This window comes from Symphalangus syndactylus, chromosome 16 (assembly GCF_028878055.3).
Source record: "Symphalangus syndactylus isolate Jambi chromosome 16, NHGRI_mSymSyn1-v2.1_pri, whole genome shotgun sequence".
Lineage (NCBI taxonomy): Eukaryota > Metazoa > Chordata > Mammalia > Primates > Hylobatidae > Symphalangus > Symphalangus syndactylus.
The window spans coordinates 80,017,471-80,041,426 of NC_072438.2; the positions used below are offsets into that span (position 1 = coordinate 80,017,471).

A 23,956-nucleotide genomic window follows, 5' to 3' on the forward strand; every position below is an offset into this window, starting at 1 on the left:
CTGTGCCCAGCATTTCCTATTACCTATAGTAATCAGTGCATCATAGTTCCTTTTCACATTCCTATAGCGAGTTTTCTCCCAGTCTCCCATCTCTGCCCATTCTTCCTTGGTGAAGTATATGGAAATGTCTTTGAAGGCATCTTTGACCTAGAGGAAGTAACAGATTCCATCAGTGATTTACTAGTACACATCGAGCTGGTCCTTTTCCTCTACCCTGTGTGTAGGTCATAGCCTGGGCCCTCTGGGAGTCTCTGTGAAACATAAAGATCTTCCCTCCTTCTCCGGATTGTGTCCTGTTTAACTGAGCCGACCCTGAGCATTTTCCTAGCTCTCTGCTGATACAGAGCAGTTGCTGATGCTAGTGTTCTTTTCTCCCCCATGTCCTGGCCAGGACCAGCTGCCCCCATTACATGCACATTCAGACAGGGTCCCCCAAGGGTACAGGTCAGGAGTCTGCAGCACTCCAGAGATCAGCTCCTGCTAGGAGTCTGGCTTCGCCTCCTGCACTTCTCACCGTGGGCTTCCGCTCTGTTCTCTCTGTGTCTTCTTCTGGGCTCTCCTCTTGGGACCTTTCAGGGCTCATGGTGCTGGGACTGTCTAGAAGGCCCTGCTCCAATTCTGAGTGTGGGAAGGGCCCTGAGTCTCCCAGCTCCTAGGCCAAAGGCTCCTGTGGAAGGAGAAGGTGCTGAGAGGGGGCAACTGCCCTGAGAACTACCCAAAGCCAGGCTCTGACTTCTCCATCTGGCTGGGTGTACAGAGCAGGAAGTTGTGGGTTCCTGGTGAGGTCTTGAGCACCCCAGGGAGATGTGGGGGTATTCATGGGATGGGAAGGCCTCCACTGGCCATGAGCTACCACCTAATGTAAGCTGGATTTTGTTCTTTAATTCCCCTGCAGCTAGGCTCATTTGGAGAAGGGTGGCACAGGTGCCTGGAGGGTTGTAGCTACCGGTGTTTGAGGAGAATCCTGAGGTGTGAGAGCCAGAGGAGTCCCAAGGAGACCTTGAGGCCCCCTGACTGCTGAGACTTGGGTCAGACTGAGAAGCAGGGGTTCTGTTTCAGCGAGGCAAAATGAACATTTTGCATAGACAGGATTTGGGGACCTCTACCTGAGGATTCTAGAAAAATCCAGGGGTAAAGCAGTCTGCATCTCTAAGGGGAAGCTATCTCTCAGGTTGAGATTTGGGGTCCCTCAGACTGAGGGGATTTGAGATGTCTTAGACTGAAGAAATTGGGGCTTCTCAGATTGAGGGAATTTGGGGTATCTCGAGCTGAGGAGCTTTGGTATCCCTCAGGCTGATAGTATCTGTGGTTTTTTCAGGATGACATTTGTGGTCTTTTAGGCTGAAGAGATTTGGAGTGCTCACGTTGACAGGATTTGAGATTCATCAGGTTAAGGGGATTTGGGGTTCCTCAGGATGAAAGGATTTGGGCTCTTTGAGGCTGAAGAAATTCTGGGTCTCAGGTAAAGGAGATTTGGATTTCTCATTAAGGGGTTTTAGGGTCTTTGACACTGAGGTTATTTGGTCCTTGAAGCTGAAGGGATTGAGTTTTCAGGCTATTTAGGTTATCTGATGTTGGGGAAATTTGGTCTCTCTGTGGGTGAGATATTTAGGGTTCCTCAGGCTGAGGGATTTGGGGTGGCTTAGGGTTAGGGGAATTGCGGCTCCTCAGGCTCAGAATATTTGGTGATCTAAGCGTTAGGAGATTCGGTGTTCCTCTGGGTGAAGTGATTTGGAGTCTCTGAAGCTGAGGTACTTTGGGAGTTTCATGCTGAGGGGATTTTAAGTCCCTCAAGGTGGCAGGATTTGGGGTCTCTTGTGGCTGAGAGGATTTGGAGCTTCCCAGGGTGAGGGGATCTGGGGTCTCCCAGGCTAAAATTTTAAAGTCTCAGGATGAGGGTTTACAAGGGTTTCACGCTGCACGACAAAGGCTCCCCATGCTCTTCACAGTCTCCCGTGCTCTCCTGCCTCGGTGTTCACCCTGGCCGGGCGTCCTCTCAGAGTCCCTCAGGAGGTGAGATGTGGAGGGCGAAGTGCCAGGCTGTAGAGCTGCCAGCCAATCAGCACCGAGACCAAGGCGAGCCTGCCATTCGGCAGTCAGGAGGTGCTAAATGGGCGGGGAGTAGGGCGGAGCCTTGCCTGTCAGTCACGGGCACAACCCGGTTTTGGGCTCAGGAGGTGGGGGAGGGGCCTGGCTCTTCCCGCCACTGGGGAAGGTCCCTCGCCTCCCCGAGGGGATTGCGTGTAACCATCTGGAATCCTCCGGCGCGCAGGCGCAGTTTCAAGGGTTTTATTAGTTGGTTTTCCCCAACTCCGGTGTTTGCCACTGAGTCGGGAGTCGGGGCTGCTCCTCACGTCCCTCCGCAGGCCTGGGTCTTCTGAGGGGACACTGTGTCTGTTTGAATTGCCAGAGTTCTTGAACTGATTCTCATCTGGGAGGGTTGGTGTTCCTTTAACTGTGGTTAAGTTGGGCATTGTCAGCTGGCTTCGTTTCTGGATGCTTCAGAGGGCCAGCGTTCTGTACAGGACCCTTACGTGTGGGTGGATTGTGCTTGGTTTCACAGATGTTGTATTAGCTGGCCAATTTTGGTGTTGTAGTTAGGGCTGTGATCCCATAGATGGTGCTTAAGAGGAACGGCTGCTAGCTCCCGTAGCAAGGCTCTTTTGTACTATGCGTTCGCAGGCGTGCTTTGCGGTGAGACGGGAGAGCGATAGCCCTTTACCAGCTCCTGGACCTTGGGGGAGCCTCCTGTGATCACTGGCGGCTGCCTGCGTTTCTTTTGTTAGGTGTTCTGGGCTGCGGGGCTCCCTCGGGCAGAGGCTGCATAGGTCGCCCCCTTTCTGGACTGGCCCTCTGGAGGAAGGCATGCCTCTCTCCCTCGCTGCCCAGTATCCCAAATGCCTCACCTCTCTCAGTGCTCTGAGAATGGGGGCTCCTCCCCCATTCAAGTGCTAGCCACAGATCTCCCGCTCCGCATCCCTAGCTACGTGCCACAGCCCTGGGGACACCAAGAAGTCCTCTATGGCTTGGGGTTGGGCTCTCGCTGCGCTGGGGAATCCAACGTGCTCCTGGATCACAGGGAAGGTACTCAGGCGGAGAGATGCACTCAGGCTGGGCTGCAGAGGCTGCACTGTGCACCTGCTCTCGCAGAGTGGCTAGGCATGGGCCCTGGGAGGGGCCAGTGGGCAGGAGGATTTGCAGAACAGAGGCACCCAAGTCCCACAGGGAAGCTGGGCCTGCTGTCTCCTGGGTCAGAGGTCAGCTGCTGCCAAAGTCTCCTGCAAGGAGATAGGGAGCCTAGGGGATTGGCATCTGTATTAGTCCATTCTCGCACTGCTATAAAGAAATACCCAAGACTGGGTAATTATTAATGAAAATAGATTTACTTGGCTTATTGTTCTGCAGGCTGTACAGGAAGCATGATACTGGCACCTGCTTGGCTTCTTGGGAAACTTACACTCATGGTGGAAGGTGAAAGGGGAGTCAGCACTTCAGGTGGCCAGAGCAGGAGGAAGAGAGAAAGGTGGGGAGGTGCCATACAATTTTAAACAATCAGATCTCACTATACAGTTCCAAAGAGGGATGGTGCTAAACCATTCATAAGAAGTTTGTCCTGTGATCCATTCACCTCCCACCAGGCCCCACCTCCAACACTGGCAATTACATTTCAACATAAGATTTGGGCAGGGACACAGATCCAAACCATATCATTCCATTATATGGAATGCTACCGTATAATGCATCATCTATTATCATTAACTCAAAATAAATTAAAGACTGAAATCTAAGACCTAAAAGTACAGAACTCCAAGAAGAAAAAAAACAAAATCTTTATAACATTGGAATGAGCAATTACTTCCTGGATATGCCACCAAAAGCATAAGCAACCAAAGCAAAATTAGATAGATGGGAGTACATCAAACTTAAAAACTTCTGTGTAGCAAAGGAAACAGTCAACAGAGTGACAAGGCAACCTATATAGAATGGGAGAAAATAGTTGCAAATCATATAACTGATATGAGTTAATATCCAGAAACTTATAAAAAAAAGTCTTTTAACTCAACAACAAAAAATAACTTGATTAAAAAATCAAAGGTGGTATGCAGTGGCTTATGCTGTAATCCCAATACTTTGGGATGCCAAGGAGGGAGGATTGTTTGAGGCCAGGAGTTTCAGATTAGCCTGGGCAACATATTGAGGCCCATCTCTACCAAATTATGTTTTTTTAATTAGCTGGGTGTAGAGGTCCATGCCTTAAGTCCAAGCTACATGGGAGGCTGAGGTGGGAGGTTCACTTGAGCCCAGGAGTTCAAGACTAGCCTGGGCAACACAGGGAGATCCCGACTCTACAAAAAATTAAAAAATTAGCTGGGTGTGGAGGCACTTGCCTGGAGTCCTAGCTACTTGTGAGGCTGAGGTGGGACAATAGCTTGAGCCCAGGAGTTTGAGCCTGCAATGAGTTATGGTCACACTTTTCTGTAATGTCACAGAAATGGGATCATACATTATGTGATCTCCTCAGACTGGCTTCTTTCACTTAGCGATATGCATGTCAGATTCATCAATGTCTTTGCATGGCTTCATAGATCACCCCTTTTTCTTGCTGAATAGCATTCCATTGCATGGATGTACCCAACTTGGTTATTCATTCACCTATTGTAGGTCATCCTGACCCCTTAAAGTATTTGGCGATTATGAAGAGATCAACTGTACATAATAACACATTGGCTTTTGTTTGGACTTAAGTTTATAAAGTGGTTATCTAAATACCTAGTAGTTGGCCATGTGCAGTGGCTCACACCTGTAATCCTAGCACTTTGGGAAGCTGAGGTGGGTGGATTGCCTGAGCTCAGGAGTTCAAGACCAGCCTGGGCAACATGACTCATTTAAGGGTTGCAAGTAAAGAACAATGTGCATAATCACATTCCAGTTGTCAGAAATCTAGCTGAAGTTAGGAATCATGTTTCCTTAATTTCTTTAAGGTTATGCTATTAATATTTTGAGTAAGTGCATTAATTTTTTTAAATTTATTAAAGACTGAGATTATGTCATCTGTATTTAATAAAATAAACATATTTAAATACTGATCAGTTTATAATTTGTATCATTATTTCTATTTTTATACCTACTTAAAGTATGTATTTATATTATCTTTTTGGAGCATCTCTTTTACTAGTAGATTTTTTACTCAGTTTAAATTTCACAAACCAAATAGAGGATTTGTTGTGTTCCCTGTGTTGCCTCATAACTCTTAATTAAAGATTTATGCATAGTCCATGGAAAGTAGAAAGCCTCTCATTAAAATTAAGAATCATCACCCTCCATTGAATTTTGTCAGGTGCATAATATGTCACTGAGAAAGCATTCTGATTCTTGTCAATGCAAATTTGCAAAGCTGAGAAATAACCAGGGGAAAAGAGAACATTCCTGAATAAAGAGCAAATATAGCAATTTTTGTTTTATCGAGATTAGCAAAAAATTATGTTAAATAGCCCATATAGATAATTACTAAATTCAGCATCCCAAAACATTTTGTCATATTGAGTAACTAGCTTTAAGGTGGTTCTTTTACTTCTTTTTTCTTTACCAATTCTAGAAAAAAGATTAAACAATGTTGATAGAAAAATTTCTGGTAGCATGGGGAGACCATAAATGAGTTATAATAACGCCCAGGTTCCAAAGGACCCAATTTTTTTCTCCCCATTATCCATCACCATGTCCTAAGCCTTTAAAGCATTACCTGAATCATACTAGATTTCCATAAATGTCTCTCTCATTGTTGGACCATCTGTTTATCTGGATTATTTTTCTAAAATACAAAATATACTTTCTTGAATATAAGCACAATTTACATTGTAATATAAAAAGAAGCATAAGCAGAGAAGTTATGTCCTTGACTTTCCCTCTTCCTATCTCTGCTAAATCACTGTCATGTGTATGCTATTTATTATTTTCATTATTTTTCTCAAATATTTTAAGCAAATGAAATTGTATTTTTATCTGTATACCTTTTGGAATAAAGGAGAACACTATATGTAATATTTAGAAGCTGATCATTCAGTTTATCAACATATCCTGGTGGGTTTTTCTTAGTAAAAGTGAATTCTTATATTCATTTTTTTTCTGCCTTTTTTTTTCTTTTAGAGGACTATAACCCATTTTCTATTAATGAGCACATGGAATCTTCATTGTATTTTTCTATTATAAACATTTCTACAATAATTGTGCCTGCATAAGATTTATTCTATATTTATGCTGCTGTATTTCTGAAATAGAATTCCAAAATTCATAATTTTGTCAGGTACTGCCAGATATTCCTCAATAAGTGCTGTTCTATTTTCTACGCACACAATGAATGCATGAAAATATTGTCTCTCTAGAGTGTTACAGGTGTGAATTGCTGGGTTTTACTTGCATTTATCTTACCATGAGGCAACTTGACCACTTTTTCATATATATCAATGCTGTTGCTACTTTTTCTGCTTCCTTGTGCCTTCAGCCCATTATTTTTAAATCAGCATGTTGGTCATTTTCTTCTGAATTGCAGGTGTTCTGTGCAATGTGGGAATATTACTCCTTTATTAGTAGTATGAATTGCAAATATTTTTCTAGTTTGTTACTTTTACCTATCTCTTTTTTGCTTGTGATGTTTTCAACAGCTTCTACATTGAAACAGATATTATATATTTCATTATTGTAAAAATGTCGCAATGTTTTTTATACTTTATGGTTTAATGTTTTACAAGTAAGTTCTTAACTATTTGACATTTATCTTATAATGTAGAAAGAAAAATTCTGAATCTAAATTACCTTCTAGTTATCTCAATATCTTTTACTAGGAAGTCATTTTATAAACTCACTGATTTTAAATGCTTTCTCTGCCATATATAAATTGTCTATTTATAAATATATACATTTAAAAATATATGTATTAATTGTATTATATGAAATAGACATGTACTCTGTTCATGTTTCAATATCATAATGGTTTAAATATTGGTAAATTATACCATGTTTTAATTATTGAAGGTCTAATACTTCCCACCAACCACTTAACATTTTTTTTGTGCTAGAAAATTTCTAGAAAGTTTTCCTTATTTACTTCTGCATGTGTCAGTGTCAGCTTGTCTACTTACAAAAAAAGAGGTTAATTAAATTAGATTTAATTTAAATTAAATTAATTTAAATGAATTCAAATTAAATTCATGAAATAATGAAATTAAATTAAATTTAATTTAAATTTAATTCATTCATTTAAATTAGATTATTTTAAATTATATTATAGATGATTTCTTTATATACATTTTACATATATTTTGTAGTTTTTACTTGTTCTTGTTAATTTGATGATGTAACATAGATCTCCTTTATACTTTAAAACCAGTTCCTGCTTGCATGCGTGTGTGTATCTGTGCATGTGTGTGCACTCACACGTTTGTATAGTCTATTCATATTTATATGTAAAATCTATTGTTTATGTTTTATCTATATATGTCTGTATATATGGTACATAAAAATCATAAATGTAAAAATAACATATTTATATAGTTTATTGATGCTAGTATATTTGTTTTAGATCTCACTAATAAAACATTTCTTGTCATTTCAATTTGATCTTATAGAACTTCCACTTTTACTTTCATATTATCTAAAAGAAAGATCTAATTTTATGTTTTTCTAATTCTTTAATTGCAACTTTAATATCTGTAAGTTGTGTATTGCATTCTCTAACACTTCCATTATAGTCATGAATACATTACTTTTGAAAGCCTATCTCAAATAATCCTTTATTAATAAGAAAATTTGATTTTGAGATATACATATATATTTGGGTATACATGTATATACATATATATGTTACAGATATATGAAATAATGATTTAAAAGAATTTTCATTAACTTATATTGATGTAATAGCTATGACTCAACAGTTTTGGATATTGCCAAGTGACTTTTCAGTATATTAGGTAACATTTACATGATTTTTTTCCTCCTGGGATCTCTTAGTGTGATAAATTATATTAAAACATTTTCAAATGTTGAGTTATCCTTTTGTTCCCAGACTAAATCCCACCTTAATATCATGCTGTATTGTTTCATCTACATGTAAGTGAGATGTTCTTACAGATTTTTAAGAACCAATTAACAGAGTTTGTATAAACAGCACATTCACTTCTTATAAAGCTTTTAAATATTTATCTTTCTCTGTCTATCTCTTTCAACAAGATCTGGAATTTTTAATAGCACTGAGAAAATCTTCTCTTAAACTTTGATAGTGTATATTTTAATCTAGTAAATATAAATGAGCCAGGCACATGGAGAATCAGGCCTGTTCTAGGGAGAGTAGTATTTGAAAAATATTATTTATTTATTCTAGATATTTTTCCCATATACGTTTTGTCTCTTGTTCAACATTACAAAATTTATATTTTTCTAAAAATTATCTATTTTTTGCATATAGCTGTGCAAAGTATCTGATAATTTTTAAATTTCTTCTATTTTCTTGATTAATTTTCTCTTCTCATTTGTATGAATGATGTGTATGTTTGTATACCCCTCCCCTTTAAGGCTGCCTAGATTAGCTTGTGATAGAACTATTTTGCAGAATTTTCAAAGGACAAGCTTTATAATGTATTCACTTTATTTTTTTCTAGGTCTTTAATTTCTTCCTCATTCTTCATTAAACCTTTTGTCTTTGGTTTGTTTTTTCTGTTTGTTATTGAAATTATGAAATTTTAAAATCATTTTTTACATTTTGCTTTATATTGATCTAAGATTTCAAGCTACAGGTTTTCTTCTGAATGAATTTTGTCTAAATTCACTGTGTTTTCATTATCCCTGGCTTAGAGAAATATAACACTTTCAGTTTGACCTAAAATGATTTGTTTAATAAAAGCATTTAAAAGTTTGCATTAAAAAATCTGAACTTTTTGAATATATATGTGGTAATATCCTGTTTTGATTTTCACTTCTACTTATTCTCTGTGTATTTTTGAGATACTAGTATAGAGGTCGTAAGCTTAAATAAAGATGGAATGTGTTAAGAACTGCACCCTCACTCCCTAGGACAGCACCAGTAATATTGCTGGTACTGAATAAATGTTTTCTGATTCAATATTGACAAAGCAAATTACATTTTCTTCTGAACTTTCACCAATCATGTTAGCTTTCTAAGGGCAGAAATTTTGAATTCTGCATATATAGAATATTATTACTTTCTTTATCTCTATGTAAATATTGTTATACTTTACACACACACACACACACACACACACAAACAAGAAAAAACAAAGTAACAGTATTACTTAGAGTGACAGAATTCATTTTACCACAATATCTTTTCCATCAGTTTGCTTTTTTCTTGTATTTTCTAAACTAACATAAGTCAGACTACTAATTATGTACAAAAAAATAAAAATTGTCAGAGAAGGAATAAATACAGGTAAAATAAATGTTTTTTAAAATATTAATTGACCCATTAACCACTAAAAAATAATGTTTACTTAAAGCAGTGATAATAACAATATATTATGTAAGCATATAATGTGAATAAGTAAAATGAAAGGTACAATGTCAAAAGGATGGGAGGTAAGTATTAGAAACACTGTGTTATAGTGTCCCTGCACTACATGTGAAATAGTAGTTTTATTTGAAAGTAGACTTATACCGATTACAAATCTATACCGTCAACTGTAGGGTAGCCACTAAAAAATTAAAAAATAAATAAGTATATCTGATCTACTAAGAAAGAAGATAAAGTAGAATCACATAAAATGCTCAACTGAAATTATTCAAGTCAGGAAAAGAAAAATAACAAAGAACAAATCTCACAAATAGACAACAGTTACAAAAATAGATCTATTAATCCAATTTCATCAATATTGTGAATGATCAAAATATACCAATCAAGATAAAAAGATTGTAAGAGTGGACAAAAAACAAAAGACCCAATTGTGTTGTTACAAGAAACTCACTTTTCTATAATTACTCAAATACGTTAAAAGTAAAGAGTTGAAGCCAATGGCAGCTAGCACACATAGTGACCCACATTTTTATTTCTAAGACTATTCTATGACAAAAAGACCCAGAGCTCCTTGGTGAAATGATTGATACTAGGTGTGAGTCAGGAAATATACAAGATAAGCATAGATCATAGCGTACCGTGAATAATTACACGATGCTGGTGGAGGGTGGAGAGGATTATGATACATCAAAAGGATACTGAGCATTTTGGAAAGCTGAGATGAGAGGTTTGTTTGAGGCCAAGAGTTCAAGACAAACCTGGGCAACAGAAAGTCCCCATTTCAAGAAAAGATATAAAAATTACCTGGGTATGGTGGCATGTGTCTATAGTTTCAGCTATTTGTGAGGCTGTGGTGGGAGATTCACTTGAGCCCAGAGGTCGAGGCTGCAGTGAGCCATGATGGTGCCAATGCGATCCAGCTCTGGCAACAGAGCAGCAGACACTGTCTCTTAAAAATAAAATAAAAAATGGTATAAAAGACATCTGAAAGACACCTCCGACCACCACCACCAATGACAAAGCATTCTGAATAACATAAATAAAGTAGCTTGGCTTAAAACCTAAAATGTAAAACAAATATTAACAGAATCATTCTAACATTAATAAATGATCGAATAAAAGATTGAGAGGAAAATATCATATGTAAAATTCCAAATAATTTATGAAAACACTCCCGTGGCAAGGAGGTAGAGAATAAATCCCCACTATTTAAGTGGGCTGTGCACAGTGCTTTTCTTCCAGAGAATACAGCACAGAAAGGGAAGAAAAACACAAAAGCAATTTCACATTGGGGAAAAATGTAAAACACTACCTCAAGCCAAAGATAAGGTTCACATCAAAGTGATGTCATATTAAAAGTGTGGATCCCTGAGAAACCAGGAGCCAAGATGGCTGACTAGATGCAGCAAGGAGAAATAGCTGTCCAAAGGAGACCCGGACATTGGGAAGACTAGTACACTCTAGACATATTCATGTAAGATGGACAGAGGACACCGCCGCTGATCTAAAGAGGAAGGAAGCTGGGAACCCCTCATGGGGCTACTAAGCACCAGGACTTGTTCCTGGCTCCCAGAGATTCCTGAGGAAGGGGTGAACTGAACAGGCAAGGACTGACTCATTCTTGTCACAAACTTCCAGGATCCTGGCATCAGGGGACTCCATAACCCCCACAGACACCTGAGCTGCTACAAAGAACTGTTTGGCTAGGTGGTAGGGGTAGGACCCCACCCTTTGTGGATCCCAGAGTGTTTGGTGCAAGAGTGTCTACTATGGAGCACAGGCAGGGACACCCATCCCCCCAAGGCTTATCATGCTCCTCTAGGAAGGTTTAGCTTTGGAATGACTGTTGAATCTGAACAAGGCAGTAGAGGTCTTGCCCATGGGATGGGGCCAGTCTGATCTGAGGATGTCCCCATCTGCTGTCCTCTCCTGGGGCCTCAGCCTAGCTGCTCCCATGTGCAGTGCATCGTAGGACATCTAACCAGGGTGCTTCTTGGGGGCCCTCATCATAACTCCTTGACTGGTAAACCACGCTTGACCATCGGAAAGCTCCAGCAGAGTGGCCCCTGCCAATGTTCACCAGGCCACCCACACTCTCCCTCCACAACAACCTCCCCCACACCACCTTGCTGGCACACACTCGCCCAAGGCCATCCCCAACTGATATTACCCATGCATGCATACACACACATGCAATTAGCTTCCTCTCACCACAAGCGCCACACTGCATGGGCACACAAGTGCCACACTGCACAACTCCTGCCACTATGAGATGATCACATCCCAAAGAGCCCCTACTCCGTGACATATGGAGACCCAGCAATGCTGCCACAGCTGGTACCAACAGGGAACAAACCCTCAAAATTCTGCCTTACTTGTGCTGACATGCAGCTGCAGCAAAGTGTGCACAGACAGTGGCAACCCTGTTCTCACCTGCACCATGCCCCCACCACGCCACCAGTGCAAGCACACGGGAACACTGCAGCTCTGCTTCCCAGGTAACCACCCAGCCAGTCAACACACATGCACAATTGCTGCACAGCTGTGGCTGCTGGCATGCACAAGTGAGAATAGATCCCACTGCCACTGGGTAACAAAGTCCTTTAGCCATCACCACCCATCAGACTGCTGTGGCCAGCAGATTGGAAACACCTAGGATCTTCTAGTGCAGCATGTTTTTAAATTCAAGGGGCCAGATAACAAAGCTGGGACTCTGTGCCTATCCCCCAGAGTTAGAGTACATATTCCAGGAGTGCTGTGCTGAATCTTGGCCCCCTAAAATATTTCAGAAATGGGGCCAGTCAACTGAACCCACCATATACCACAATCAAACCTCCAAGTGCACCAAAGAAGATAAAAGCAAAAAAAAAAAAAAACACTCAAAGGGCAACATAAAAGAGTGAAGGAACACCAGCCCACAAAGATGACAAAGAAACAGTACAAGAACTCTGAAAACTCGCAAAGCCAGACTGTCTTTTCACCTCCAGGCAATGACACTAGTTCCTCAGCAATGGTCCTTAACAATTAAAATGAATGAAGCAACAGAAATAGAATTCATAATATAAACAGAAACAAAGCTCATCAAGAATCAGGATGAAGTCTAAACTCAATCCAAAGACTCTAAGGATATAATAAAATGATCAGGAGATGAAAGAGAAAATGGCCATTTTTCAGAAAGAACCAAACTGATCTGATACTGCTTACAAACTTACTTCAAGAATTGCATAACACAATTGCAAGCATTAACAGCAGAATTGACCAAGCTGAGGAACTTCAGAGATAGAAGACCGGTTGTCCAAAATAACTCAGACCAAAATAAAGAAGAAAACAATGAAGAAGAAAGAAAAAACTTCAAGAAACATGGAATTATGTAAAGAGACCAAATCTATGACATTGGCATCTCTGAAAGAGAGAGAAAGCAAGCAACTTGGAAAAAAGACTTTTAGGAAACTGTCCATGAAAATTTCCCTAACCTTGCTAGAGAGGCCAACATTCAAATTTAGGAAATGCAGACAACACCTGAGAGATACCATAAAAGATGGCCATACCCAAGACACATTGGCATCAAATTTTTCACGTTTGAAATAAAAAAAAAAAAATATATATATATATATATATATATATATATATATATATATATATATATTATGTGAAGCTAGAGAAAAGAGGCAGGTCACTTTCAAAAGAAACCCCATTAGGCTAATAGCAGAACTTTCAGCAGAAACCCTACAAGCCAGAAGAGATTGAGGCGCTATATTTAGCATATTAAAAAAATAAATTCCACCTAAGAATTTCATATCCAGCCAAACAAGCTTAATAATCAAAGAAGAAATATAATCCTTTTCAGACAAGTAAATTTTGAAATAATTCATTACCATTCAACCTGTCTTACAAGAGGTCCTTAAGGAAGTGCTAAATATGGAAAGGAAAGACCATTATTGACCATCACAAAAATGCACTTACATACATAGAGCATTGCCACTATAAAGCAACCCCACAATCAAGTCTGCACAATAACCAGCTAACAACATAATGACAAGATCAAGTCTGCATATGTTAATATTAACCTTGAATGTAAATGGGATACATGCTTCAATTAAAAGGCATAGAGTAGCATATTGGATAAAGAAGCAAGACTCAAGAGATCCATTTCACATGCAATGATACCCATAGGCTCAAAGTAAAGGGATGAAGAAAAATCTGCCAACCAAACAGAAAACAGAAGACAGCAGAAGTTGATATTCTAATTTTAGAAAAAAAAACAGACTTTAAGCCACGATCAAAAAAGACAAAAAGAGGAGCATTACATAAAAGTGAAGTGTTCAACTGAACAATAAGATCTAAATATCCTAAATATATATGCACCCAACACAGGATCACCCAGATTCATAAAGTAAGTTCTTAGAGACCTATGAAGAGACTTATATAACCGCATAACAATAGTGGGAGACTTCACCACCACACTGACGATATTAGACAGATCATATAGGCAGAAAACTAACAAAGATAGTTGGGACCTAAACTTGATATTTGACCAAATGGACTTAGGAGACATCTACAGAACTCTCTGTTCAAAACCAACAGATTACATACATTCTTCTTTTTTTGCATATAGAAAATACTCTAAAGTCCACCACACAATCAACCATAAAACAATTCTCTAAAAATTAAAAAATAACTAAAATCATACCAAACTCTCAGACCACATTGCAATAAAAATAGAAATCAATACTAAGAAAATTGCTCAAAACCATTGCATTGCATGGAAATCAAACAACCTGCCCCTGAATAACTTCTCAGTAAGTAATGAAATTGAGGGAGAAATCAAGAAGTTATCTGGCACTAATGAGAACAAAGATAGAACATACCAGAATCTCTAGGACACAGGTAAAGCAGTGTTTAGAGGGAAACATTTAACTATAAACGCACACATCAAAAAGTTAGAAAGATCCCGGCAGGGCGCGGTGGCTCATGCCTGTAATCCCAACACTTTGGAAGGCTAAGGCGGGCGGATCACGACATCAAGAGATCAAGACCATCCTGGCTAACCCAGTGAAACCTTGTCTCTACTAAAAATACAAAAAATTAGCCAGGCGTGGTGGCGGGCGCCTGTAGTTCCAGCTACTCGGGAGGCGGAGGCAGGAGAATGGCGTGAACCCAGGAGGCGGCGCTTGCAGTGAGCCGAGATAGCGCCACTGCACTCCAGCCTTGGCGACAGAGCGAGACTCTGTCTCAAAAAAAAAAAAAAAAAAAAGTTAGAAAGATCCCAAATTGGAAGGGGAACATCACACTCTGGGGACTGTTGTGGGGTGGGGGGAGGGGGGAGGGACGGCATTAGGAGATATACCTAATGCTAAATGACGAGTTAATGGGTGCAGCAAAACAACATGGCACATGGATACACATGTAACAAACCTTCACATTGTGCACGTGTACCCTAAAACCTAAAGTATAGTAATAAAAAATAAAAATAAAATAAAATTCTGTTGTTGAAGACAAAAAAAAAAAAAAAGAAAGATCCCGAATTGCCAACTTAAAATTAAAACTAGAGAAACTGGAGAAACAAGAGCAACCCAGCCCCAAAGCTAGTAGGAGAAAAGAAATAACCAAAATCGGAACTGAACTGAAGGAAATTGTGATATGAAAAACCATATGAAAGGTCAATGAATCCAGTAGTTGGTTCTTTGAACGACTAATATGATACATAGACCACTAGCTAGACTAATAAAGAAAAGACAGAGCGAGACTCTGTCTCAAAAAAAAAAAAAAGAAAGAAAAAGAAAAACAGAATAACAAAATAAACACAATCATAAATGACAGAGGGCACATTACCACCAACCCCATAGAAATAAAAACACCCAGGCCGGGCGCGGTGGCTCAAGCCTGTAATCCCAGCACTTTGGGAGGCCGAGGCGGGCGGATCACGAGGTCAGGAGATCGCGCCGCTGCACTCCAGCCTGGGCAACAGAGCAAGACTCCGTCTCAAAAAAAAAAAAAAAAAAAAGAAATAAAAACACCCACAGAGGCTACTATGAGCACCTGTTTGTATACAAACTAAAAAACCTAGATGAAGTGGATACATTCCTCAAAACGTGCAACCTTCCATGATCGAACCAGCAGGAAATTGAATCCCTGAATAGACCAACAACAAGTTCTGAAATGGAATCAGTAATAACAAGCCTATGGACCAGAAAAAGCTCAGAACCACATGGGTTTATAGCTTAGTTCTTCAAAACATAAAGAGCTACTATCATTCACACTGAAACTATTCCAAAAAATTGAGAAGATACTCCTCTGTAATTCATTCATTGAGGCCAACATCACCTTGATACCAAAACTTGGCAAAGACACAAGAAAAAGAAAAAAAACTTCAGGCAACCCTGAGGAACACTGATGCAAAAATCATCAACAAAATACTTGCAAACAGAATCCAGCAGCACATCAAAAAGCTAATCCATTAAAATTAAGTAGGCTTTATCCTGAGATTCAACATTGTTTTAATTCACATAAGTCTATAGACGTGATACGTCACACAAACAGAACTAAAAACAGAACTACTTGACAACTTCAATAGACTAAAAAAAGGCTTTTGATAAAATTTAGCATCCCTTCATATTAAAAACCCTCAATGAACTAAGCATTGAAGGAACATACCTCAACATAATAACAGTCATCTATAACAAACCCACAGCCAACATCAAACTGAATGTGAAAAAGCTGGAAGTATTCTCCTTGAGAACCAGAACAATCCAAGGATGCCCAGTCTCACCACTCCCATAAAATATATACTGGAAATCCTAACCAGAGCAATCAGGCAAGAGAAAGAAATAAAAGTTACCCAAAATAGGAAGAGAGAAAGTCAAACTATCTCTGTTTTTACACATGATTTCATACTTAGAAAACTGAATAGTTTCTGCCCAAAAGCTCATAGATTTAATAAACAAGTTCAGCAAAGTTTCGGGATATAAATCAATATACAAAAATTAGTAGCATTTCTATACACCAACAACATCCAAGCTGAAAGTAAAATCAAGACTGTAATCTGGTTCGCTATAGCTACAAAAAGAATAAAATGGCTAGGGATACAACTAACTACGGAGGAGAAAGATCTCTATAATGGAAATTATAAAACTTTGCTCAAAGAAATCAGAGCTAACATAAATAAATGGAAAAATATTTAATGCTCATGGATAGGAATAATCAACATTATTAAAATGGCCATACTGCCCAAAGCAATTTACAGATTCAATGGTTTTCCTCTCAAACTACCAGTGATATTTTTCATAGAATTAGGAAAAAAAAAATTTTAAATGTATATCAAACCATATAAGATCCTGGATACTCAAGGCAATCCTAAGCAAAAAGAAAAAAGCTGAAGCCATCATGCTACCTGACTTCAAACTATACCGCAAGGCTACAATAACCAAGACAGCATGGTACTGGTACAAACACAGACACATAAATCAATGGAATAGAATAGAAAGCCCAGAAATAATGTCATACACCTACAACCATCTGATTTTCTACAACGTTGACAAAAACAAGCAATGGGGAAAAGAATCCCTATTCAATAAATGATGCTGGGATAACTGGCTAAACATATGCAGAAGATTGAAACTGAATCCCTTCCTTACACCGTATACAAAAAACAAAACAAACAAAACCTCAAGATGGATTACAGACTTAATAGTAAAATCTAAATCTATAAAAACCCTGGAAGATAAACTTTGAAATATTATTCTAGACATACGCCCTAGCAAAATAAAAATTTTATAATGAAGATGCCAGAAGCAATTGCTACAAAAACAAAAATTGACAAAAGGGACCGAATTAAACTAAAGAGTTTCAGCAGATCAAAAGAACCGAACAGAGTAAACAGGCAATCTGTATGATGGGAGAAAATATTTTCAAATTATGCCTCTCACAAAGGTCTAATATCCAGAATCTACAGGAACTTAAATAAATTAACCAGCAAAAACAATCCCATTGAAAAGTGGACAAAGAGCACAGACATTTTTCTTTTTCTTTCTTTTTTTTTTTTTTTTTGGGACAGAGTCGGTCCATGACCCAGGCTGAAGTGCAGTGGCTTGATATCGACTCACTGCACTACAACCTCAGCCTCCCGAGTTGAAGCGATTCTCCTGACTCAGCCTCCTGAGTAGCTGGGATTACAGGCACATGCCACCATACTCGACTCTTCTTTTGTTTTTTGTATTTTTTTTTTTTTTTTTTTTGTAGTAGGGATGGGGTTTAGCCATGTTAGCCAGGCTGGTCTCAGACTCCTGACCTCAAGTGATCCACCCGCCTTGGCCTCCCAAAATGCTGGGATTATAGGTATGAGCCACCATGCCCAGCCAGGAACAGACACTTTTCAAAAGAAGACATACACATGGCCAACAAGCACATGAAACAATGTTCAACATCACTAATCATCAGAGAAATGCAAATGAAAACCACAATGAGATACCATCTCATACTAGTCAGAATGGCTATTATTAAAATGTCAAAAAATTACAGATGGCAAGCTTATGGGAATAAGGAATGCTTATACTGCTGGTGGGAATGTAAATTAGTTGAGCCATTGTAGAAAACAGTTTTTGGAGATTTCTCAAAGAACTTAAGACAGAACTACTATTTGAACCAGCAGTCATATACCCAAAGGACCATAAATTGTTCTACCATCAAGACATGCATGCATATGTTCATCACAGCACTAGTCACAATAGTGTAGACATGGAATCAACCTAGATTCCCATCAACAGTGGACTGGTTAAAGAAAATGTCATACATATACATCATGGAATACTATACAGCCAGGAAAAAAAATGAAATCATGTTCTTGGAAGCCATACAAATGGCGCTAGAGGCCATTTACCAATAGTAAATCAAATACTGCATATCCTAAGTGAATTAATGCAGAAACAGTAAATCAAATACTGCATGTTCTCACTTATAAGTGGGATTTCAACCTTGAGTACACATGGACCAAAGAAGAGATCAACAGACACTGGGTCAACTTGAGTGAAGGGTGTTAGAGGGTGAAGATCAAGAAACTACCTATTGGGTACTATGCTTATTGCCTGGGTGATAAAATAGTCTATACACCAAACCTCCATTACATGAAATTTACCTGTGTAACAAACGTACACATATACCCCTGAACCTAAAATAAAAGTTAGAGACAAAAAAGATTATGTAGCCTTGGTATAATGTGGTGAAAATACCACTTTATCTCTGTGGTCTTCCTCTGGAAAACACATTATTTCAGTGTATTAGTTTCCCAGGGCTGCTAAATTCCCAAGGATTGAGTGTTTTAAAATAAGAGGAACTTATTCTCTTACAATTCTGGAGGCTAGATGTTTCAATCATTTTTACTGGATTGAAATCCAGGTGTCCATAGGGCAGTACTTTCTTCAGGAGCCTAGTAGATAATCTGTTTTTTGCCTCTTTCATCTTCTGGTGGCTGCAGCATTCCTTTGCTTGTGGCTGCACAACTCCTATCTCTGCCTCTGTCTCCTTGTCTTCTATGTGTATAATGTCTCCATCTTATCTCTCCTAAAGAACATTTGTTATTGGATTTAAGTCCAAATAAATAATTCAGGATAATCTCCTTATGTTAGTGTTCTTAACTAAATGATATCTTTAAAAACTTTTTGTAGGAAGGTAATATTTATATATTCCAGTCATGGGAAATTGTTATCTTTTGGTGGTTTTTTTTTTTTTTTTTTTTTTTGAGACAGAGTCTCACTCTGTCACCCAGGCTAGAGTACAGTGGTGCAATCATGACTCACTGCAGCCTCCAACTCCCAGGCTCAGGTGATCCTTCCACTTCAGCCTCCCAAGGATCTTGTACTACAGGCAAGTGTCATTACACCTGGCTAACTTTTGTAGAGATGGGGTTTTGCCATGTTGCCCAGGCTGGTCTCGAACTCCTGAAATCAAGTGATGTGCCCATCTCAGCCTTGCAAGTGCTGGAATTACAGGCATGGACCACCATGCAGGGCCTGGGTGGTCATTATTAAATCTACTACCAAAAGTCTAATCATGAGTGAAACATTTGAAAGATCTCAGTTGAAAACACTGTATCAGTAATCTACCAGTCATCAAGGTCATCAAAAATAAGAAAAGTCTATGAAACTGTCACAACCAAGAGGAGACTGAGGACACACGACTACTAGATATAATGTAATATCCTGATTGTGATCTTGAAAAAATAACAACAAAAAAAGACATTAGGCAAAATGTGAAAATTCTGATTAAAATATGGGTTTTAGTTAATAATGATGTAGAAATATTGTTTCATTGTTTATGACAAATTTACTATAATTATTTAAATATTTATATTATAAAAAGCTGGGTATGGATTATATGAAAACTATACTATTTTTGTAATTATTCTGTAAATATTAAAATTTTCTAATAATACTTATTAAAATAAAAAACCGTATTTAAATTTTCAAAAATTGAATCAGCATTTGCAAGTATCCTGGCTGTTTCTTGCAGGACTGCTATGAAATTATCTAGAACAGTAGTATGTGTTAGATGCCCTGCTTCTGTTTTGCCTTCTGCCCCCTGCAGCCGGCTCTCAGTGTGACAGCAGGAATTGTGACTCTCCATTGCCCCATATAGCCTTGTGTACAGAGGTGAAACATAATAATAAATGACATGGAAAAGAAGCAAGAGTAGCTAAGAGAATACAATTTTCTCAAATTGGATTACTAACCAGTGAAAAATGAAGACATATGTACATTTTTTCCATCAACATAAATTGTGTCATCCTTTTAAATATAGGCATTATAAATATAATACGTAGAATAAAATTATCAAATTTAAATGTAAAACCGTTGGTTGTAAAATAGTGATGATGCACTGCACATATATACATAAAATGAAAATGGGTACTGTTTATATGTTTCTTAATATTGTTATAGAAATAGATATTATAAATAAAATTTTGTCAAGATTCATAAAGGGGTTGAGATTTACCTGTACCTGCAAACTAATGAGTGAGCCACCTACAATAACAGTATTATGAATGCTGACAGAAGACATAGGACTCACGGGTCAGAGATAAATGAATTTATCATTCTTTACAATAGCAGTAGCCAGAGTATTAGTATTTGTACCAGTTCCTCAAGATTTAGTTTCCTCAGTTTCTCCGACTGATATGAAGAGAACAAAATGATAACAGAATGAATATAGTTACATATATTCAGAGAGACAGAGAGAAAAAAATTATTATAAGGACTTTGCTTACATTATTATGGAAACTGACAGATTCCCAAGAACTGCAGGGTACATTGGAAGGCTTGAGATTCAGGAGAAATGGTGTAGTTCTAGCCCAGAAACTGGCAGGATCAATACTCAAGACGAGCCAGTGTTTCAGTTCAAGTCTAAGGCAGAGAAAAAGCTGATGTCCCAATTCAAAGGTAGCTAGAGAATTTTCCTCTTAAACGTCATTTTAATTCTATTTAGTGCCTCACCTGATGAGATGAAGTGTTCCCACATTAGGGAGGGCAATCTACTTTACTCAGTCTATCAATTCAAATGTTTATCTCAGCCGGAAATACTCTCACGGACACACCCAGAATAATGTTTAACCAGGTACAGTCATGCATAGCATAGTGATGTTTCAGTCTAGGATGAATTGCATGTCCAGCAGTGGTCCCGTAAGTTTATAAGACCATATTTTTACCAGAAATTTTCTGTGTTTAGACACACAAATATTTATAAATGTGTTACAATTGCCTACAGTATTGATTGCAGTAACACGCTGTTAAGATTTGTAGCCCAGGAGCAATAGGCTATAACATATAGGCCAGGTGTGCAGTAGGCTACGCCATCTAGGTTTGGTGAGTATACTCTATAATGTTCACACAACAATGGAATTGCCTAACAATGCATTTCTCAGAAGGTATCTCCATCATTAAATGGTGCATGACTGTATCTGGACACCCCATGGCACAGCTGAGTTGACATATAAAATTAACTGTCACAGGCTGTCAGCCTTCCTGAACTTGGCTCCAAAGGAGATATTAAGCTAATTTGACAAGTAAGCCTGTTATTGCCTCTAGTGGAGACACTATCTCTAATTTCAAGGCAGCTCATGCCAAACACATCCTTGAAATGATGGTCTAGACCAAAGACAGGCACTATCTCTGCTCACAAGACATGCAAAAATACAAGAGACTATGGAGAATTGTTTACCAACAAATTTGAGTCTTCTTGTCTCCATAACTAAAAATATTCAAATGGACAAGTATTTCATACGTGTAATGGAATGCTTTGGCGTTTGATATGATGAGGCTAGAAGTACAAACTTAACATACGTAGGAGAGATCGTGGAAAGTGCTTCCCAAACTACATATGCAAGTAATGATATAAGCTGTAAAAGTTTTAAAATTTGCCAGCGATTCCACACATAAACGTGAATATAGAACCATGGCTATGAAGAAGTGATTTGCCAGAACATTACAGAACTTAATTTTGAAACCCAATTTTAGGTAAATTGAACAATTTCCGTAGTGTGCTATAAAAATACTTCATCATTTTTACTTGTACATAGTTTAATAGAAAGAATATCCAGTTAATATTACATAAATATTTTATGTTTCACTTGTATTAGATAATGAACAAATTAGGTCAGGTTGATGAATGTGTTCATTTCTCCAAATTATCTGCCTGAAAAATAAAAACAACAAACCAAAAAGCCTTCTTCTAATAATACCTAAATTAAAAATATTGACAATTTCTTCACATCTTTAAGGGATACTTATTTATGTCTTTAAGGAATACCAGTATTGCTACTCTCTCAACAGGTTTTGAAAGATCCATCAGCAAATTCACAATAGAGCAACATTTTTGTTAGAATTTATTTGAAGTTAATTTTCAAATTAACATTTTACTTTCTTTCATGCAGTATATTGCCTGCCAACTCTAAATTATAAGAACATTATTTTATTTTTATATAAATATATTCTCCAATACTATTGGCAATAAAAATAAATATACTAACTATAATGAAACATATTTCATTATTACCTGAGGTCAACATTTTTTTAAGGAAACACCATCCTATTTACTACATAAAGCATGATAAAAACCTTTATGAAGACATCCCCGAAGTTATTTTCTTTTACACATTTATGAGCCATTACTCCTTGCTTTTTGTTATGAATTTTTATATATGAGTGAAATCATAGTAAAATAGGATTATAGTTTGTATATTTGGAACATTGCATAATTGTATAATCCTGTATGTACACAGTACTATGTACCAAGCAAGTATATTGCAACTAATATTTTTAACCCAAAATTATAATGTAGATATATCTTTGATGAAGAAAACAGCTGCAATCCATTCATTTTCATTGTTACATAGTAACCTACTTTATGAATTCACCTCATTATATGAATCTATTCTTCTGGCAACGGACATTTGGTATGGTTCTATTACCTGTCATGACAAACAACATCTCTAAAAACATACTTGTATGCATATTAATGCACACAAGCAGTGATTTCTCTAGAGCTTATACCTAGGATACTCATTGCAGAGAACTAATTTACATGCATCTTTAATTTTACAAGCTAAATTCAAAGTGATCTCCAGGATAGTTATAACAATTTGCCAGCAGGGAATAAGCATTTCCATATTCCTATATTCTTTCCAGTACCTAGAATTGCCTGGATTTTTTTAAATCTTTGACCAAGCTGTTGTGCTCAATTTTTTATATTTTATTTGCCATTTTTTATTGTTTTCTAAAATAATTGTTAGCTGTTTCTTAAACTTAACTCTTCAGGGCCCACATAAAACATTTCTACTATAACATGAAGTTTTTCTCTCTCTAGAATGCTTTATGAGGATTTTTAAGTTATTTACTAAATATATGATACTAGTATTAGCATGCATCAAAACTTTCATATTTTGAAAACTTTTATTTCATATTTTAAGAAGAATGATAATACTATTATTCATCATTCAGATTTAAATACTTTAAATATTTCCTAAAAAATTGTGGAACAAGGCTGGGCATGGTGGCTCGTGCCTGTAATCCTAGCAGTTTGGCAGACTATGGATTGAGGATCATTTGAAGTCAAGAGTTTCAGAACAGCCTGGATGGCAAAGTGAGACAACAACTCTACAAAAAAAAAACTAATTAAAAAATTAAAAAATTATGATGGGCATTGTGTCACATGCCAGTAGTCCTAGCTTCTTGGGAGGCTGAGGCAGGAGGATCACTTGAGCCCAGAAGTTTGATACTACAGTGAGGTTTGATGGCTTCACTGCACTCCAGCTGAGGGAGTGTGCTATTCTATTTCATTATTTCCTTATATATCAATCTAATTTTTCCATTCATAGCCTATTCTGATTACTTGTTCAGATGAGGTCCTCCTCTTGTTTTATTTTGTATTTTTATTTTTGTTCTTATG

At 37.7% G+C, this 23,956-nt stretch overlaps 2 protein-coding genes across 2 annotated transcripts in view; both read right to left on the bottom strand.

The window, feature by feature from the left end:
• The window catches only part of LOC134732761 (histone-lysine N-methyltransferase PRDM9-like), a 344,587-nt gene that overhangs the window by 18,214 nt on the left and 302,417 nt on the right, over positions 1-23,956 (bottom strand). The window lies entirely within an intron of this gene.
• The window catches only part of LOC129464545 (histone-lysine N-methyltransferase PRDM7), a 77,827-nt gene that overhangs the window by 16,775 nt on the left and 37,096 nt on the right, over positions 1-23,956 (bottom strand). Inside the window, 2 exon segments of the mRNA XM_063619570.1 lie at positions 24-147; positions 515-667. Coding sequence (XP_063475640.1) covers positions 24-147; positions 515-583 — 193 coding nt within the window. The 5' untranslated portion in view covers positions 584-667.